The following is a 17,648-nucleotide window of genomic DNA, read 5'->3' as shown; positions in this document are numbered from 1 at the left end:
GTCTAGCCTTGGCCTACTTCTCTAACCTTGTTCTAATGGCCTCACCTCACACCCTCCCTGATCCAGGCAACCTTCTCTCCACTTCCTCCAACATCCTACTGTTTACCTTCTCCTCCAAGACTTTGCTGCTCTTGATGTTCCCTCTTCCTGGAACGTTCTTATTTTGTTCTGACCACCCTGGCCCCACCTACACATCTTTTAGGACACAGTTCAAGTACTAACCTCTACTATGAAGTCTTTCCCAATGCCCCAGGTTGAAGTCTCCATTCCCTGTTTTGTTCCTGCTTATACTATGATCAGATGGCCATTTTGAAAACCATTTTTGAGTCTTCTTAAAGGCCAGGAACATTGTCTTATTTATTTACATATGTATTTGTTTAATCATCAGCACCTGTCAGAGCCTGGTTAGTTTAACTAATTTCATTGACTTAGAGAATGAAGGAAGGGAGAAAGAGAAGAAAAAGGAATGGTATCCTTTTTTATGGTGTTTGACTGAGAGGAAGGGTACCATCAGTGGGCATGAATGAATCAGTGGGAATCTATGACCCCTGATTTCAGTAAGATCAACAGGAAAGCCATCCTAACACAAAATCATCTGCTTCTAATAGACCTAAGACACGGTCATGCCTCTGTTGCATAGAGAGACTACTCCAGATTTCAGAGACTCAAAGGTCTGAGATATGTGGTAGAAGAATACTTCAAAGCTACTCAAGAGTGAGTTCATTTACAAACATTGTAAATTCTCTAGATTTCCATTTTTCTAAATTTACTCCTACCTTTCAAAGATTTTCTAAAGTCCCACCACTTCTTGGAAGTCTTTTCCAGTTTAGTGGAGACGAAGCCATGAGACTCACCACAATTTTAGCACAGTGGATTGAGACCAGGAGCTCTGGGATTCTGTTTACTATTAGCTCCGTGGTTTTAGGCAAGCTGCTTAACACTCCTGTGCCCCAGTGCACTCATCTGTAAAATGAGGACAATAATAGTATTTCTCATAGAGGTGTAAAGTGAACTAAACGTTTAGAACAGTGCCTTGCATGTAGAGAATACTAGATTAATGCTAATATTTAATATTACAAATTGTTAATAGTTAATATTATGTGTTAGCTAATATTATAGACAAAAACTACTGAATTCCCTTCCTTCATTCAATCCTTCCACAAACAGGAAGAATTTAGGTGTTTCTGTTTTAATTACCACAGCATTCCTTATTTTAGAAGTTAAGGGACTAAATATATTGGCCACATTGAAGATATACTTTCATGTTCTGTATAAATAAACATGTCTACACTTAACTTACAAAACAGGAGATTTCTCATCTATGAATTCTCTGTGATATTTGTTGCTTCAGAGTCTATATTAGCAATGGTGAAACTTGGCAAGATAACCAATCTTGTATAATGTCAGAGAAATGGTAGGACAATCTTTGCCTAAGATTCATAAAATTCAAACAAGGCAGTATCTGTCAGACGCACCAGGACATTTTTTTCCAAACTGGAATGAGCTGAACACAAGTATAAAGCTTATTATCAATCTCATTTTCAGTTCCTTTGAAATCCTTTGTGAGTCTCTCCTATCTAAGGAGACCAGCCATCAAAGGAGAGTCTATGTGTGGTAGGGGATTAGGTTAAACAAATGCCTAAAGAAATTCAGTATCCATCGTTCTCTTTTTCATTCTCCTATTAAGAGGGCAAATGTTATCCTTTTGTAAATGAACTACAGAAGGCCCTAAAGAGGCTGAGGCCTTTAGACTGCAGAGGGATCCCAACATTAGGCCTAAGGATGGATTCCAGGTTACATCCCCAACAAGGATGAATAAATAACAAGTCAATAGATTATCTTTTGTTTACATTTAAAACCAACAAACCAATCATTTTTTACAGGTGGGTTGTACCTAAATTGTGAGGATTTGTAATTATTAATAAAAGAGACAATGTCAGCATTCACAAGTAAGTGTGACCTACAGACATCTTATAGTCTTACCAGAACAAAGTTCCTAATTCCCACAAGGAAATATGTCCTGCTGGTCAAAAAGTCTTCTTGCTTTTTCCACAGCCACTGTCTCCATATTCTTCCCCAGCCACCTTCCAGGGCTTTCTATCTTCTTGACTGATAGGGCAGACAACTGGACTCACAGGAAGCACGACTGAAACAGAACACAGGTTGTAACTCAGAAGACGTTGGATTTGTTTGGTTTTTCCATTTACTAGCTCTGTTTCCTCATGAATTTACTTAATTTGAGCTTTCATTTACTCAATAATAATATTGCCCCCTCCCTCCATCTCACAAAGTTAATTTGAGAATGTTAGAGATGTCTATGAAAACAATTCTAAACTGAAAATGGATGTCACTCTGACTCTACTCCTTCCATAGCATGGGCATTGGATGCCTCTGGTATTAGACTTCCTCAGTTTAAAACCAGGCTCCCACTCACTAACTGTGACCTTGAGCAAATTCATGCTTCAATTTCCTCATCTGTAAAATATGACATGGAAGAGCACCTGGATGGCACTTAGAACAATGCTAGAACTTAGAAAGCATTCGATAAAAGTTAGGATATGACCCAGCAAGGATTTTTTAAGTGGCTACCCCTAGATTATGCATGAGCTTTGAGGATGCCAAAGAATGGATGTGATGTAGTTCCTACCTTTTGAGGTCTCACAGACTTGTAAAAGATGGACACTTAGGTAAACGAGCATTATGATGGAGAGAAAATGTGGTAAAGCACAGGGCACAGAGTAATCCCTAACCCCTGCTCTGTCCTTTTGCCCTTACTCTGTTTTCCTGCTCTGCCTAGGCAAATTTCCCTGATAATTGCATCTACTTTCATGGCTTTAGCTATCAACGGTGCACCAACAAAGCTAAGACCCATAGCCCAGAACTCTACTCTCACTGCAGGATATCTCCACATAGCTTGCTCCTTTCCCCCACTCCTGAACCTGCACCTCTTCCAATTAACTCCTCAACCTAACCATTGACCAAACCATGACAATTCTATCAGAGAAATATGCCTCACTTCTTGACCCCTATACGTACCTACTGCATTCATCTTGTCTGTTGCAGGAGCACATCAGTGAACTCCAGTCCCAACCTCTCTACCCACCACCCATTCTCCATTCAGCCACCTGAGTTCAGCTAAAGTTTTTATCTGTTCACAACACTTCCTCTAGTAAACCTTCAGTGGCTCCCCATTGCCGACTCAATAGCATCTTCTTAGGCCTACAGGACTCTTAACACAAGTCTCAGGCTCCTTTCTACTCTTATCCACTCTTCTCAGATGTCAACATAAAGAAAACTCAATGTACCTTCTAGAACACACATGTACCTTCTATTTCTCTCCACTTTTGCCCTTGTCGATCCTGCTACCTCAAATGTCCTATCTACCAGCTATCCAACTCTCACCTTCTTCCTCACCCTTCAATGTCCAGTGTGAATGCCACTGACTGCACGTCACTTTCCCTGACTAATGAACCCCTCAGGATTCACTATTCTTTCATCTGGATGTACACATACCATGTAGGTTGAATCATATGAATCAACAGTTTTTGGTAGGTCAAAAATGGTCAAATAACAGTAATTTCAAAGAATTCAACCTATAACAATATATTCCTCTTATAGCATTTATCCTGCTTCATTAGACTTCTTTGTTTAAGCTTATTCCCCATGTACCCTGTCTTCTTCATCTTTGCATGTACAGTGCCTAGGAGACTACCAGACAGGAAGTAGATGCTCAAAAAATGCTTATAGAATTCAAAGTAATTGCTCTGCGTGGCTCATAATACTTTGTTGAGCTCCCTTAAGTCTAGTTCTCAAACTTTCTCTCATATTTCTGGGGTCTGACACAAGTAAAGCTAGTCACCTAGGGCCGTCTTCTCGAGTCAGGAGTGTAGGTATCCTTTCCCCATTTCCATCAGGACCTCTACTACCAACTAAAAATTACCTAATCTAGATAGAGAACAGTGTGCCTCCAGGGTTGTCCTTTCTTTAGGCAGTGAGCATGTAATTTGTAATGTCACCATTTAGGACATTCATTCATTCATTCATTCAGTCATGGGGATGTGACTGGCATTGGGAATTTAGCAGTAAATAAGGCAACTAGAGATGATGAATTTGGAGTGCCTTTGTTCTTTGGCCTAGTATTCAAACATTTTTCTTCAATGATCACCCCAAGAAATTTTGAACATTTAAAAAATATCTTGTATAGTTGAACGGTTTTAGGTTTCTTGTACATTTTAAGTCATCTAAAATAATTTATCATAAGTTGAAATTATGGCAAAGGATGTAATTTTCAACATATATTTAATACTGCCACTTTAAATATAATTACTATATCATTTTAAATGTATCCAAAGAAATTTGAATATTTTAATAATTAATACCCCTGACCAGCTATTCAAAAGTATATGAAAAAGTTGTTTTGTAAAATTTGGAAATTTTAGACATTTCCTTTTTCTCTTTAAACACATTTGCATATACTTCCTCTCTGGATTGTATACATATATATGAAATAAAACTGTGGAGCTGCATGCAGTAGTCCCCTCTTATTTGTGAGAGATAAATTCCAAAATCCCGAGGAGATGCCTGAAACCGCAGAGAGTACCAAACTGTAAATACTATGTTTTTTCCTATACATAGATACCTATGATAAAGTTTAACTTATAAATTAGGCACAGTAAGAGATTAACAACAATAACCAATAATAAAATAAAACAATTATAACAATATAACAATATACAATTATAACAATAATAAAAGTTACCATAGATCTTAGTAACCTCAGCATACCATTTTTTTTCTTTCCTTATTAAGTCGAGAACTTTCACCTCTTCATTTAAAGGAAGCACTTTATGGTTTCTCTTGGGCATATTTGAATTGCCAGCATCACTACTCTTGTGCTTGCAGGCCATTATTAAGTAAAATAAGGGTTACTTGAACACAAGCACTGCAATACCATGACAGTTGATCTGGTAACTGAGAGGAGTATTAAGTGACTGACAGGTGGGTAGTGTATACAACATGGATATGCTGGACAAAGGGATGATTCACATCCTGGGCAGGAGGAGCAGGCCAGAGTGAGATTTCATCACGCTGCTCAGAATGATGCCTAATTTAAAACTTCTGAGTTCTTTATTTATAGAATTTTCCATTTAATATTTTCAGACAGTGGTTGATCGCAGGTAACCAAAACCTAGGAAAGCAAAACCACAGATAAGGGGGACTACTGTATTTAGCTTAATTTATGGAAAATGTCCATCATATACCATATTGGCAAACCAAAAAGCCAAATTACATTTCCTTTCAGAAAAATTCTGCCTTTATTTTTCCAATTCAAATAAAGGTGTAAATAACATTGAAAGAAATATTACAAAAACATTTGAGAAATGTTACAAAATGAATCTTGTAAGACAGACTATGAAAAGTAGTCATAATTAAAATAATATAGATCTAATATAAATAATCCATTTTTATAAATTACAAAAAGGAGATAAAGCAATACACTAGTTCTCATTACCTAATTTGTAATAAAGCAATGAATGTACAGTTTATGAAATAAATGATGATATCATTCCTCTAATAAGAATGTGTGTCTCTCTCTGGTCAAAAGGTAGAGAATGGTAGAATGATGCAAATATGATATAACTATATACCATCTACAAGAGACACACTAGATTCAAAGATACAAGTAAGTTGAAAGTGAAAGGATAGAAAGATATACACCATACAAACAGTATCCAAAAGAGAGCTGGAGTGGCTATACTAGTATGAGACAAAATAGACTCAAAAAGAAAATTTGTTACTAGAGACAAAAAAGGACATAATAATTAAAGGGTCAATCCATCAGGAAGACAAAACAATTATGAACACAAGGCACCTAATAACAGAGCTCCCAAAACATGAAGTAATATACATAAATTAAAGGGAGAAATAGACAATTCAATAATAATATTTGGAAACTTCAATAATCTACTTTCAATAATGGATAGAACAACTAGGCAGAAGATCAACAAGGAAGCAGAAGACTTGAACAACGCTATAAACCAGCTAAACGTAACAGACATCGATAGAGCACGCCACGCAACAACAGCTGAACACATTCTTCTCAAGTGCACGAGGAACATTTTCCAGGATAGAGCCTATGTTAGGAGGCCATAAAACAAACTCAATAAATTTAGAAGCGTTTAAATCATACAAAGTATGTTCTTTGACCACAACGGGATGAAATTAAAAGTCATGATAACAGAACGAAATTCGAGAAATTCATAGATATGTGAAAACTAAACAAAACTCTCCTAAATAACAAATGAGTCAAAGAAGAAAGCATAAGACAAATTACAAAATACTTTGAGATAAGTAAAAACAAAAACACAACATACTAAAACTTATGAGATGCAGCTAAAACAGCAATCAGGGGGAATTTATAGCTATAATGTTCATATTTATTAAAAGAATAAAGATCTCAAATCAATAACCTAAACTTCTACCTTAAGAAACAAGCAAAAGAGGAAAAACTAAAACCAAAGCAAGCAGAAGGAAGAAAACAATAAAGATTAGAGCACAAATAAATGAAATAGAGAATAGAAATAATAGTGAACATCAGTAAGACCAAAAGTTAGTTCTTTGAAAAAGATCAACAAAATTAACCTAGGCTGGCCAAGAAAAAAGCAAGGACTCAAATTACTGAAATCAGGAATAAAAGAGGGAACCTCAGTAATAACCTCACAGAAACAAAAGGATCGCAAGGGAATACTGTGAAGAGTCATAGGCTGTCAAGTTAGATCACCTAGATGAAATGGACAAATTTCCAGAAAAATACAAACAACTGCAACTACAATAAGAGTAAATAAAAAATCAGAATAGACTTTTAACAAGTAAAGAGATTGAATTACCAATTTTAAAACTTCCCACAAAGAAAAGTCTAGGCCCAGATGGCTTCATTGGTGAATTTTACCACACATTTAAAGAAGAATTAATACCAATCCTTCATACACTCTTACAAAAAATTAGAAGAGGAAGGTATACTTCCAAACTCATTCTATGAGACCAGTATTATCTTGATAACAAAACCATACAAAAACATCAGAGGAAAAGAAAATTGCAGATCAATATCCCCTAAAAATATAGGTGCAAACATTCTCAACAAAATACTAGCAATCCAAATCCAGCAACATATATATATATATATATATATATGTGTGTGTGTGTGTGTGTGTGTGTGTGTGTATAAGATTGTGTATATGTATGTATATAGGATTACACACCATGACCAAGAGGGATTTTTCCCAGAAATGCAAGATTGGTTTAACATCTGAAAATCAATCAAGTAATGCATTATATTAACAGAATAAACCATAGAGACAACAGCAGTCTCAACAGATTCAGTAAAAGCAGTAATAACTTTTATACCAATTACATGATGAAATGATGTTTTGCATATAGGGAGTTAAATAAATTATATTACTCAAATTAATTTCACCTGCTTCTTTTTTTCTTTTTTAAATGTGGCTTCTAGGAAATTTCATATTACATATGTACCTCACATTTGTGGCTCACGTTATATTTCTATTGGACCTCGACAGTCCAGATGTATCCTAGTGTGAAGACCAGTACTCAAACAGCATTAGGTGTTTTTTATGCATAGTTCCTTATGTTATTTATCAGAGGAGAAAACTGAGACTAAGAATGGTTAACCTGCCCAGGTTAACACACTCCACCCTGTCTGTAGGTGTCAGAACTGGTATTGGAATTCAGCTCTGTCCTTAAAGCCAGAGTTTGCCCTATTTACACCACTGGTTTTCCTTAGGGATTAACTAGTCATTGAATATGTTTAATATTTAACTTTCGGAATTTCTTTTCTTCCTTTTCAAATGCAGGAAGACTTTAGCTTCTCCTTTTCTATTTTTCTTTTGGATTTATCCTTTCATTACTGTTAGTGGGATTTTACTACCATTACCATCATCCATCTGCATGTTTTTGGTAATGTTTTTGTTTTGTTTTTACTTTTGTTATCCATCCCCCAGGACTACCACTGTGTGCTTCTAGCTGGCTTTCTAGTCTACACTTTACCTGAAGCTACATGGCAGATGATGCCAAAGATTCGTTTGTTTGTTTAAGCATCCATTCTGTGTCAAACATCATAGAAGATTCTCTGCTTAAAATATTGCTAATCATATTCACACAACCCCACTTCACAGATGACACTTGTTGTTCCCTTCACTTCCAAGATGAGAAAACTGAGGTTCCCAAAGCTTAACTGCTGAAGTTACACAGTAACAGAGAGAGTTGGGACTAAAAGCCAGGTCTCTGACTCCAGTCTCTGTGTGTCCCTTATACTCCTCCTCCCTGTCTCTCAATGTGAGATAAACAAGGATCAACCCTGGACCTAAAAACATTAGTATTCTCATGTATATGATTCATGTCCTTATGAAAACTTTCTAAAGTTTCTTTTTTTCCACAAACGTTTGTCTATAATTTTTTCTATTGGAAATTGAAGTCTATTTTTCTTCATAGTATTATGGATTATGTTCTGCAAACTTAATACAATGACGTGCGCTGCTAAATGAATTTTGGATGCAAGATGACGTAAAGTCCTATAGTCCTATTTAGAGCACCATACACAATTTAGACAGTCAGTAGAAGTGAATTGATAGCAATGAGGATGATATACTAACCTGGACTAAAGTTAAACATCCCCCTTTCCTCAGAATGTTTTTCATCTGTTGTCTTTACTCTTAATCAATCCTTGTACAAAGGCTGCTGCAATGCCTCCCAAAAAGTAAACTTCATGACTGTTCTTTTTTACCAAACATTCACAGTCTCCAAAACAAACATTTAAAACTTTTAATCTTCTAAGATTCTAAAAATATTAAGATCAAATTTGATAGATGCAATACTCTTCATCTACATAAAGTCTAAATATTTAGTACTTAGTCAAAATGCACCTTCATTTTTATCTGCATAGAATAATTTATCAACTGAAGGAGTTAGCTTTCCATAATGTGAAAGAATTAAATGCAATATATCCAATACATAATGCCAGGCCTCATTCTTCTAATAGGAGAAAAATGAGACAGCACATTTAAGAAGTATTTCTGAATTTTTGTGGGATATGTATTTTGAAAATAAGATGCTTTCACTCTGAGGTCACTACTGCCAATTGCTATTCATATGGTTAGGTGTAACTGAGGCTTCAAGGATTATCCTCTCCATCCCTTATCCTTCGGTAGAAGTAGCAAACATTGTTTTTAGGGCCTGTCACTGAGGATCCCTTTTGCTTAGATGTGTGGCGTATCTCTGGGGTGATAGCCTGAGTGCCAACTAATGGAGCAGGAGTCTGAGAAATGGGGAGATGGGGGCATTAAGCCCAGGCTGCACAAATTACCTGAGACAAATGAATTTGTTTCTGGGCTTTGGTTTTGCAACTATAAAACAGGAATATTATTTGTTTTATCTACTCACAAAATACATCATGACAAGTAAAGGAGATAATAAATGAAAATCCCATTTCAAGCTAGGATTACAACGTGTTTCAGTGTGTAATTTCTTCTGCCTTCCTGCTGAATTTGCCTTACCTCAATATTCCATATTCGTCTCAGGGCTCCACCCATGACTGGCCCAGCAAGACTACGTTGCAGCATGTAGGTCAGTTTCAGCCTAGAATCTCACTGTTTATGAATCCGTCTAGACAATTAGGGCTGGGAATTACCATAACTAGTATCAACAGCAAACATTTATTTACAGCCTCTACGACTATGCACAGAATAACCTATGTGTCTTTTGTTCACGGTTGTATCACCAGTGCCTAGCACAGTGTCTGGCACATAGCAGGCATTCAATAAATAGTCTCCAGATAGATACATGAATCAAGAAGAACTAGGAAAATAAAAGAATGTATATAAGGCATAGCCACTGCCCCCAAAGATTTATAATCTAGTCAAATTGACTAGGCCTAAAGATAAAAGTCAAGAGGCAATGGAACAGTTAAGTTTATCTAAGTACCCAATGAGCATCATGACAGGAGTTCCTGGAGAGGTTGAAGGCTTCTCTCCTAGGTGGGAGTATTGGAGTTGGATGACAAATCTCCCAGGCTCCATAAAGGATATAAGACCTGTGAAGACCTTTTATCGTGTTTGGGTGCTATACTTTATCAGCAGGGGAACATTCTACATATTTTTCCTTGTTAATGAGTTCATCCTTGGATGGTATAATAACCAAAATGGAGATTGTAATAATGAGAATGGAGCTTCCAGTTTGGTATTGCCAAAGAAAATAGTGGGAAAATAGTGGGAACAAACTTGTTGTTGTTGTTATCATCTGTTCATTCTAATTTTTTCTCCAGTAAATATAAGTTAATAATGCTACAGTTCTCTAGAAAATGGCACATCTCGTTGTAAGTGAGCTTTGGAAACATTTTCCCCCTTCCCTCGTCCCTCCCTCCCTCCTTTCCTTCCTTTCATCTTTTATTCCTACAGCATTCATTGGGCAATTACTAATCAACAAATATTTACTGAGCATTGTGTTCCAGGTCCTGTGGCAGGCAAGAGGGATGCAGAGATACATAAAGGAAAGTCCATGATCCACAGCATCTTAAAGTCTAGTAGGGCAGATAGCCAAAGAAACAGATAACTTTTGTTGATGTGATATATGTCATAACAAAAAAAAAAAAATTTATGACAATGTTGTGATAGCCCAGAAGAGGGCTCAACTCATTGTCCAGGGAGAGTCAAGAAAGGCTATGGCCTTTGAACTGGGTCTTGAAAGGTAAGCAAGCATTAGCTGGTGAAAAGAGGTGAGAGGCATTCCAGGAAGTAGAAACATCGTGTGCAAAGGCCCAGAGTTGTGAAATGACATGGCTGATTCAGAGGATCTGCTGGTATGGGGAATGACACATGACAAAGACAAACAGGCAAGTTGCAAATAAGTTCTGAAGGGTCCTGTCTACTAGCAAGTTCAGACTTGATACTGTGGAAGCAAGGGAGGTGGTTATTGCCCAGGACAGTGTGACAGAATCATGGTTGTTTTTTGAGACTATTAAAGAGAAGAGATTCAGAAGAAGAACTGGTAGGGAAGACAGCTAAGAGACTGTGCATTAGGGCAGGACAGAGAAAAAATTCAGACCTAAGACACAGGTAGGGGAGATAGACTGAGGAAACGACATTCGAGCAACGTTTCTGCAGTAGAACTGACAGAGTATGGATGGTGATCAATTGTTTTTGGAGGGTGAGAGAGAGGGAAGAAGAGGATGACTCATGTTTCCACCTTGAGAAACTGATTGTGTGTTGATGCCATCAGCCCAAATAAGGAGCAAAAAAAGAGGAGCAACTTTGGGGAAAGATGGTAAGAGCAGGTATGAACACACTGAATTGATGAGTCTGAGGGACCCCCCAGGTCAAATTGTTTAATAGGCAGTTGGAAATATGAATTTGACCTCTGAGCTAGAGACGAATCTGGAAGACCCTGGCATACAGATACTATTCGAAAACATGATAGTGGATAAGGTCCCCTAGAAAGAGTATGCAAGAAGTAGAAGACATAAGCCTAAGGAACTTGAACATGTAAGGGCTATGTAACGAGAAAGAAGGTGACGGAGGAAAGCATGAAGGAAGTTTAGAAAAGTACAAGGAGGACCAGAACTAACTGAAGATGGTGCTACTCTGGGGTGCTGTGTCAATAAAGCACCATGAAGTTGGACAGAGTCAGTATTGACCTTAATTTCTACATTTTCCCCCAACTCAAAGCCAGGACTAATGAGCTGCCACCTAAAGACTAACTCCTTTCCCTTTCTGTGTGTCAGTCATAGTAGGCTTAGCATCAAGTTGGCCTCATTGCCATGCTACCTGAACTGGGTTTCTGTTTTAATGCTAGTCCTGACTCCCTGTCTTTGCTCAAGCTCCTGTAAAGAACCCCTGTGTTTCAATCTCTTTCCTCAATATCCCTGTCCCTGGAGCATGAGTCCTTCTCTAGGATCCTAAGACACAAATCTTGTCTCTCGGAGTCCAGGCTTATCTATTTCCTGGTGTTAAAATCCTGAGCTGCCCTATCTGTCTGTCCTCACTCACTTATCCTGTCAATGCCTGGAATTATCTTGCCTTGCTTATAATTCCTAGGAACATCTGGGTGGTGTTTGGGTAGCCCCTGCCAGCAAATAAGTCACTGATAAACACTCTCATTTTACTACAGTATACTTTTAGCTACCATTCTGTAAAAGTGCTATTCATTCATTCACCAAATTCCTTCATTCAGTGCATGCCATTTGATAACTCCTGGGTGCCTCCTGTGCCCCAGGCATTGTTGTAGGTGCCGATGATGCAGCAATGAACAAAACAATGCACCTTCCCTCGTGGGGCTTGTGATCTAATGGGGAGGACAGATAAACAATTTAAGTGCACAGTGTGCCAGACAGAGAAAAATCAAACTGCCTACAAGGAATAGGGAGGCTAGAATGGAAGGAGGGGGTTGCTGTTTTACGATGGTGATCAGGGAAGTTATCACTGAGAACATGAGCTTGAGCAGAGACCCAAAAGAAGTGAGAGAGAGGCGTGAAAAAGTAGGAGTGAGCCCCACTGGTATTTAGGGGCTAAGTATTCCAGGCAGTGGGAATTGCAAGGGGAAAGGCCCTGCAGCTGCCCTGCGGCTGACTTGGCCGGATGTGCTAAAGAAATAAGCACTGCATTGTGGGTAGAAATGGCCAGAGGGCAGGAGGTAGGGGTAGGAGGCAATCATGAAGAAACTCTGGTTATTAAAAATCTTTTGACTTTTATTCTGAGAAAATGTAAGCATTTAGTCAGAAAAGTTGACATGATCTGTCTTCCATTTTGGAAGGAACATTCTGTGCTGAGAGTGGTAGATAGTAGAGGATCAAGATCAGAAGCTGGGAAACTAGTTAGTAGGTAAAAACAACAATTCGGAAGAGAGATAAGGGTGGCCTGGACCAGGTTGCTTGTGGTGGGAGTGTGAAAAGTAGTTGGATTCTGGATAAAATTTAAAGGTAGGACATGTTCTGATGGCTCAGATATGCTCTAAGAAAAACAGAAGGATGACCCCAAGGTTTTTGGCGTGAGCAATTAGAATAATGGAGTGCTGTTTACTGAGATGGGGATTAATGAGACAGGGGAGGTGAATTTTGGACATGTTAACTTTGGGATGTTTATGAAGCCATGTCCTGAGCAGGTGGGGGGAGGATCTCGTGTGCCATGGGAGGGCTTGGCCTTAGATGGGAGAGTGGGGTGTGGACACCCCATGTAGTTGAAGGGAAGGTGAGGTCTACAGGGACAGATGCAGAGTGACTGGAAAAAGTTGCTGTGACAACCTGTGGAAGCTTTCCTGTAACCGCTCCTATTTTCTCAGCGAATTAGGAAGCCAGGTCAGCAGCAGAAAATGAGGATAGGAGAGAAGGCGTGAGGAGGCTTCAACACAGAGGAGAAGGTGTGAAATAGTCTTCTAGGACAGTGTTTTTAAATTTCAGCTCATGACCTAATCATGGGTCTTAAAGTCAACCTAGTAATTTGAGATCAGTTTAGTGATTCAAAAAAGTAAATAGAATTTAAACACAGAGTTCGTTGCACATATTAAGAGTAAGGATTGCTTAATAAGAGCTTTGTTTCAGGTGCATGTGTGAATGTGTGTGTTCTGGGTTGTAGCAAAAATATTTTTAAAAGCAGTGGCCCAGGACAGTAGGAGGAAATGAACAAGGGACTATCAAGTAAGTCAGGAACTGAGTTAATGGTCAAATAGTTAATATATTTTCATGTGAAAAAGATTATAATATAGACTCTTAAGAACCTGACATTGGATCTGCCTGAGGGCCACAAGCCCTCCCCACGGCCCACCCATCCCCACCCCCACCCCCACTATAGGAAACCTTTCTGTTTCAATATTTTCAATGGTGGGAGCTCATCAGCTTAAAAATTTTAGAATTCACAATAACTTTTCTCTCTATAAAAAATGGGACCCTCACAACACTCTCTGAGATGTTAAAGGAATAAGTAGAAGATCGCAGAGTTGGCCTTTGGAATTTGCTGTACTGAATATGAAGTTTGACCTCATTACATAATTCCAAACTTGATGGCTTTTCTCCATTTTGGAGAGCTCTAAGTCCTTTAAAACAAAACCAGTATCAGAACACCAAGAAATCTTTCTGTTAAAACTTTAGCCAAGAATGGCACCACTTGGCTTTTGAATATATCGATCTCTCTCCTCCCCACATTGCATCAACTGCAATTTTAATGCATGATTGAGCTAAGTTTTGTGCCTCTATTTTCTCCCTGTTTCAAGATTTGCTGTTGGATCTGCAGATGATTCCAATCAAATATAACTTTACTTAGGAAAAAATTCATTCACTTTTAAGACTTTACATGCCTCAGTTGTTGAAATAGTTTTTCCCGTAAAACACATTAACAAATAATAGTTAAGAATATGTCAATAGGTGCTGTGAAAATGGCCATTTATATTCTTAATTCTAATGAGCTCAGGTTTGCTAGACATTGTAATTTAGAATAATAAAAGTACTTTTCCAGTTCTATATTTTGCTTGTTAAAAATGGTTTTGAGATTATTAACTCGAACCAATTTTGTATATACTTGACCAACTTCTGAACCATTTATGAGTTTTCTTTTAAGTACTTTTTCCTTATTGTAAAGGCAATATCAAATAGTTCATTAGATAGGATATCAGACATAAACATTATACATTAAACGTATTTTCCTCTTGCAATGTTCTCTTTCTACCGTATTTATTCTGATTTATATATAAATTTGAAACACTGAAGTAAGAAAAGCAGAAATGAAATTTAATTATTTTATGAGGACTCATAAAAAGGTACACTCTGCCTACACTAGTAAGAATGTGCTAATTTATAACACTATTTAGTCTTAGTCCGGTTGTAAATCAAAATCAAGTAGAATCTGAATCCACTTTCTGTTGCTTTGGGGATTCGTTTATGTTCCAGGACTCTCTCAGTAGTTTCACTTCTCTAAACGCCAAGAAAAAAAAATTGCAAAACAGAAACATGAAATCCACATCTTCTTACATAGTAAGGACCACTCTGCTATTCGCTACCTAGACACATATTTTTATTTTTTCTCTATGTAAAATGTTTTTTGAGAAAGTACATACACAGGATTAGTTCTCTTCTATTGCTTCCGAGAGAGCTCTACCATGGAAAGCTCTCTCCCCTCCCATTTTGCAAGCCTCAACAAGTCTGTTGCTGAGTCAGAACTTCCTTTTTTCCCTGATGTGAGAAATCTTTCTCCCTTGAAAATTCATAAAGCTTCGGAAATGTTTAAATTAGAGTCTCCCTGGAGGGAAGGGGCGGGGATGCCAGAATGAATTCCCACCCACAGCAGCCCCGATGATAGCACATTAAATGCTTTTACGAAGTAGGAGGACTTGGAGCAGGCCCAGGGTTACCATGGGAGCTCGCTTCGGAACCCATTATGGGCATATACGTGTGTAAATAACCACACGGAGCCGTGTTAGGTTCCAGGGACTTTGTTCCTCATTAATGAAGTGAAAATGTTTGGTATACAGCCGGGGCTTCATGTTTACCCTACAGAAAACACCTTCACGCAGCTGCAGGAAGGAGCGTGACAGCAGGCAGCAAGAGAGGCTAAAAACGGAAACAAGCCTGAGAAGGCGCTTTCTAGGGCGACGAGGAGGGCTCCAAGTCGGGGACCCAGGGTGCAAGCGGTGAGGGGCGAACCGCTCGGCGGTGTGCAAGGCAGGCAGAGCCCGCACCGGCCAGCTGGCCAAAGGACCTCCGTGCCGAGCCGGGACGGCGGGAGGGGCCGGGGTCCCCGCTCCGCTTGCGCAGGGCAGGCCGCGCCAGGCCGCCTTGGCTAGGAGTCGCTCCCCGTCGGCTCCCCGGCCTCAGTTTCCCCCGTACACCAGCCCCGCCCGGGGAAGTCCCTGTCGCGGCGGTCGGGCCTCCAGTGACTGAGGGCGGGGCGGAGGTGACAGAATGGAGGCGGGGCCGCGAGGGCGACGGGGCGGAGGGTGAGAGAGCGCGTGCGACCGAGGGCAGGCTTTCAGCGGACCCCGCGCGGGGAGGGGCCGTTGCCCAGGAACCGTCCGCGCTGCCCGCGCGTGCTCGCCCTTGTGCGCGCGCGCCCGGTGCTCAGAGCCCAGTTGGCCGCCCGCCTCCCTAACCGGCCTCTGTCTTTTCCCTGGGCGCGGGAGGGGCCCTAGGAGACGAGCCGCGCGCTCCCGCGCTCCCCCGCCCTCCCTGGAGCGCGAACGCGCCCCCGGCCTAGCCTGCATATTAATAAGGGGCGGGATGGGGGGCGGGGCAGCGGGGGCGCGGCGGCCTCGCGCCCGCGCGTGCCAGGACGCACCGCGGGGGGCGGCGCGATTGTGAGGTGGTGCTGACGCACGTTCCGGGGTTCTTAAGCGGCGAGGGCGGCGGCGGCGGCGGTGGCGCCCGAGCCGGTCTCGGGAGGCGGCGGTGACCGCCAGGAGGGGTGGCGGGGCTGAAGTCGGTGCCCCTGGCTCAGTCACGGTGTCCCTCTCTCACTGACTCCCCCTCCTTCCACCACGGCCGCGCCGCCCCAGATCTGGCGGCTTCCTAGGCGGGGCAGCGGACGGGGCGCGTCTGCTCCCGCCGCCGCCGGCCCGATAAATGAGGGACTTCGGGTTTGGGGTGCTGCGGACAGCCCCGCTCCGAAGCAGCAGCCCCAGGTCCCTGTTCAGTGGCGGGGCGTACTGTGCCTACGCCGCGGGGCCCGCCGCGGCCGCCGCCCCGCTGCCCTCCGCCACGCCCTTCGGCCCGCTCTCGCCGCCGCCGTTGCCTGTCACCGGCTTCTCGGAGGGCGCCTCCCCCTTCTCTATCCCCCTCGGCTGCGGCGGCGCGGGCAGCTCGGCCGCCGGCGCTTCCTCTTCCTCCCCGTTCCTGGCGCATCAGCAGACCATGCAGGATGAGCTGCTGCTGGGGCTGACACAGCAGCCGGCGCGGCCGCTCTCGGGGGCGGCGGCCGCGGAGAAACTCCCCAACCACCACCCCGGCGGCGGCACGAACGCGGGTGTGACCCACCTCCTCCCCTCCCAGGACTTCAAACCGAGTCTGCACCACCCCTCCTCCTCCTCCGCCTCCTCCTGCTGCTGCTGCCGCACCTCCTCCCCGCAGGACTTCAGTAAGCGGCAGCAGCAGCAGCTGAGCAGCCAGAAGAGGAAAGAGTTCAGCCCTCCCCACCTTCCCCACCCTCCGGACTCGAAGCCGCCGCCGCTCCACTGCCCCGGCCGGTTCAGCCCGCCGCCGCCGCCGCCCAGCCCGCTCCTCCAGCCGGCGCAGCTCGCCCAGCGCCCGCAGCAGCAACAGCAGCAGCAGCAGCAGTTCAGCCTCCCGCATCCGCAGCACCTCCCGCCGCAGGACTTCGCCCCGCGGCAGCGCCCGGCCGACCTGACCCCACTCCCGCAGCTCCAGCCTTCGCCGCCCGCAGCCCCGCGGCGCCGCCACGGAGGCGCGGGCAGCCCTCGCAAGAGCCCGGCCGCGGGTGAGGGCAGCGCCGCCGAGCCCCCCAATGCGGGCTTGGCCCCTTCGACGCCGCCGGTGAACCCCGCGCCGGGCTCCATGGAGTCCCCCAACCACCCTCTGCTCAACAGTCCCAGTAACCTCCTGCCCGGCGGGGCGCTCGGCTCCGGCGCCTTCAGCAGCCTGC

At 42.2% G+C, this 17,648-nt stretch overlaps 1 protein-coding gene across 1 annotated transcript in view; it reads left to right on the top strand.

Annotated features, from left to right (window-relative positions):
- The first annotated feature begins 16,429 nt into the window (after nucleotides 1-16,429).
- CPEB2 (cytoplasmic polyadenylation element binding protein 2) overlaps nucleotides 16,430-17,648 on the top strand; it is a 69,062-nt gene continuing 67,843 nt past the window's right edge. The window contains exon 1 of the mRNA XM_046655783.1: nucleotides 16,430-17,647. Within this exon, the coding sequence (XP_046511739.1) occupies nucleotides 16,613-17,647 (1,035 nt within the window). The 5' untranslated portion in view covers nucleotides 16,430-16,612. The remainder of the gene's footprint in view (nucleotide 17,648) is intronic.

Source organism: Equus quagga, chromosome 3, assembly GCF_021613505.1.
Source record: "Equus quagga isolate Etosha38 chromosome 3, UCLA_HA_Equagga_1.0, whole genome shotgun sequence".
NCBI classification, from domain to species: domain Eukaryota; kingdom Metazoa; phylum Chordata; class Mammalia; order Perissodactyla; family Equidae; genus Equus; species Equus quagga.
The sequence above is the reverse complement of the archived record's forward strand: the minus strand, read 5'-3'. Positions and strand labels throughout refer to the sequence as shown.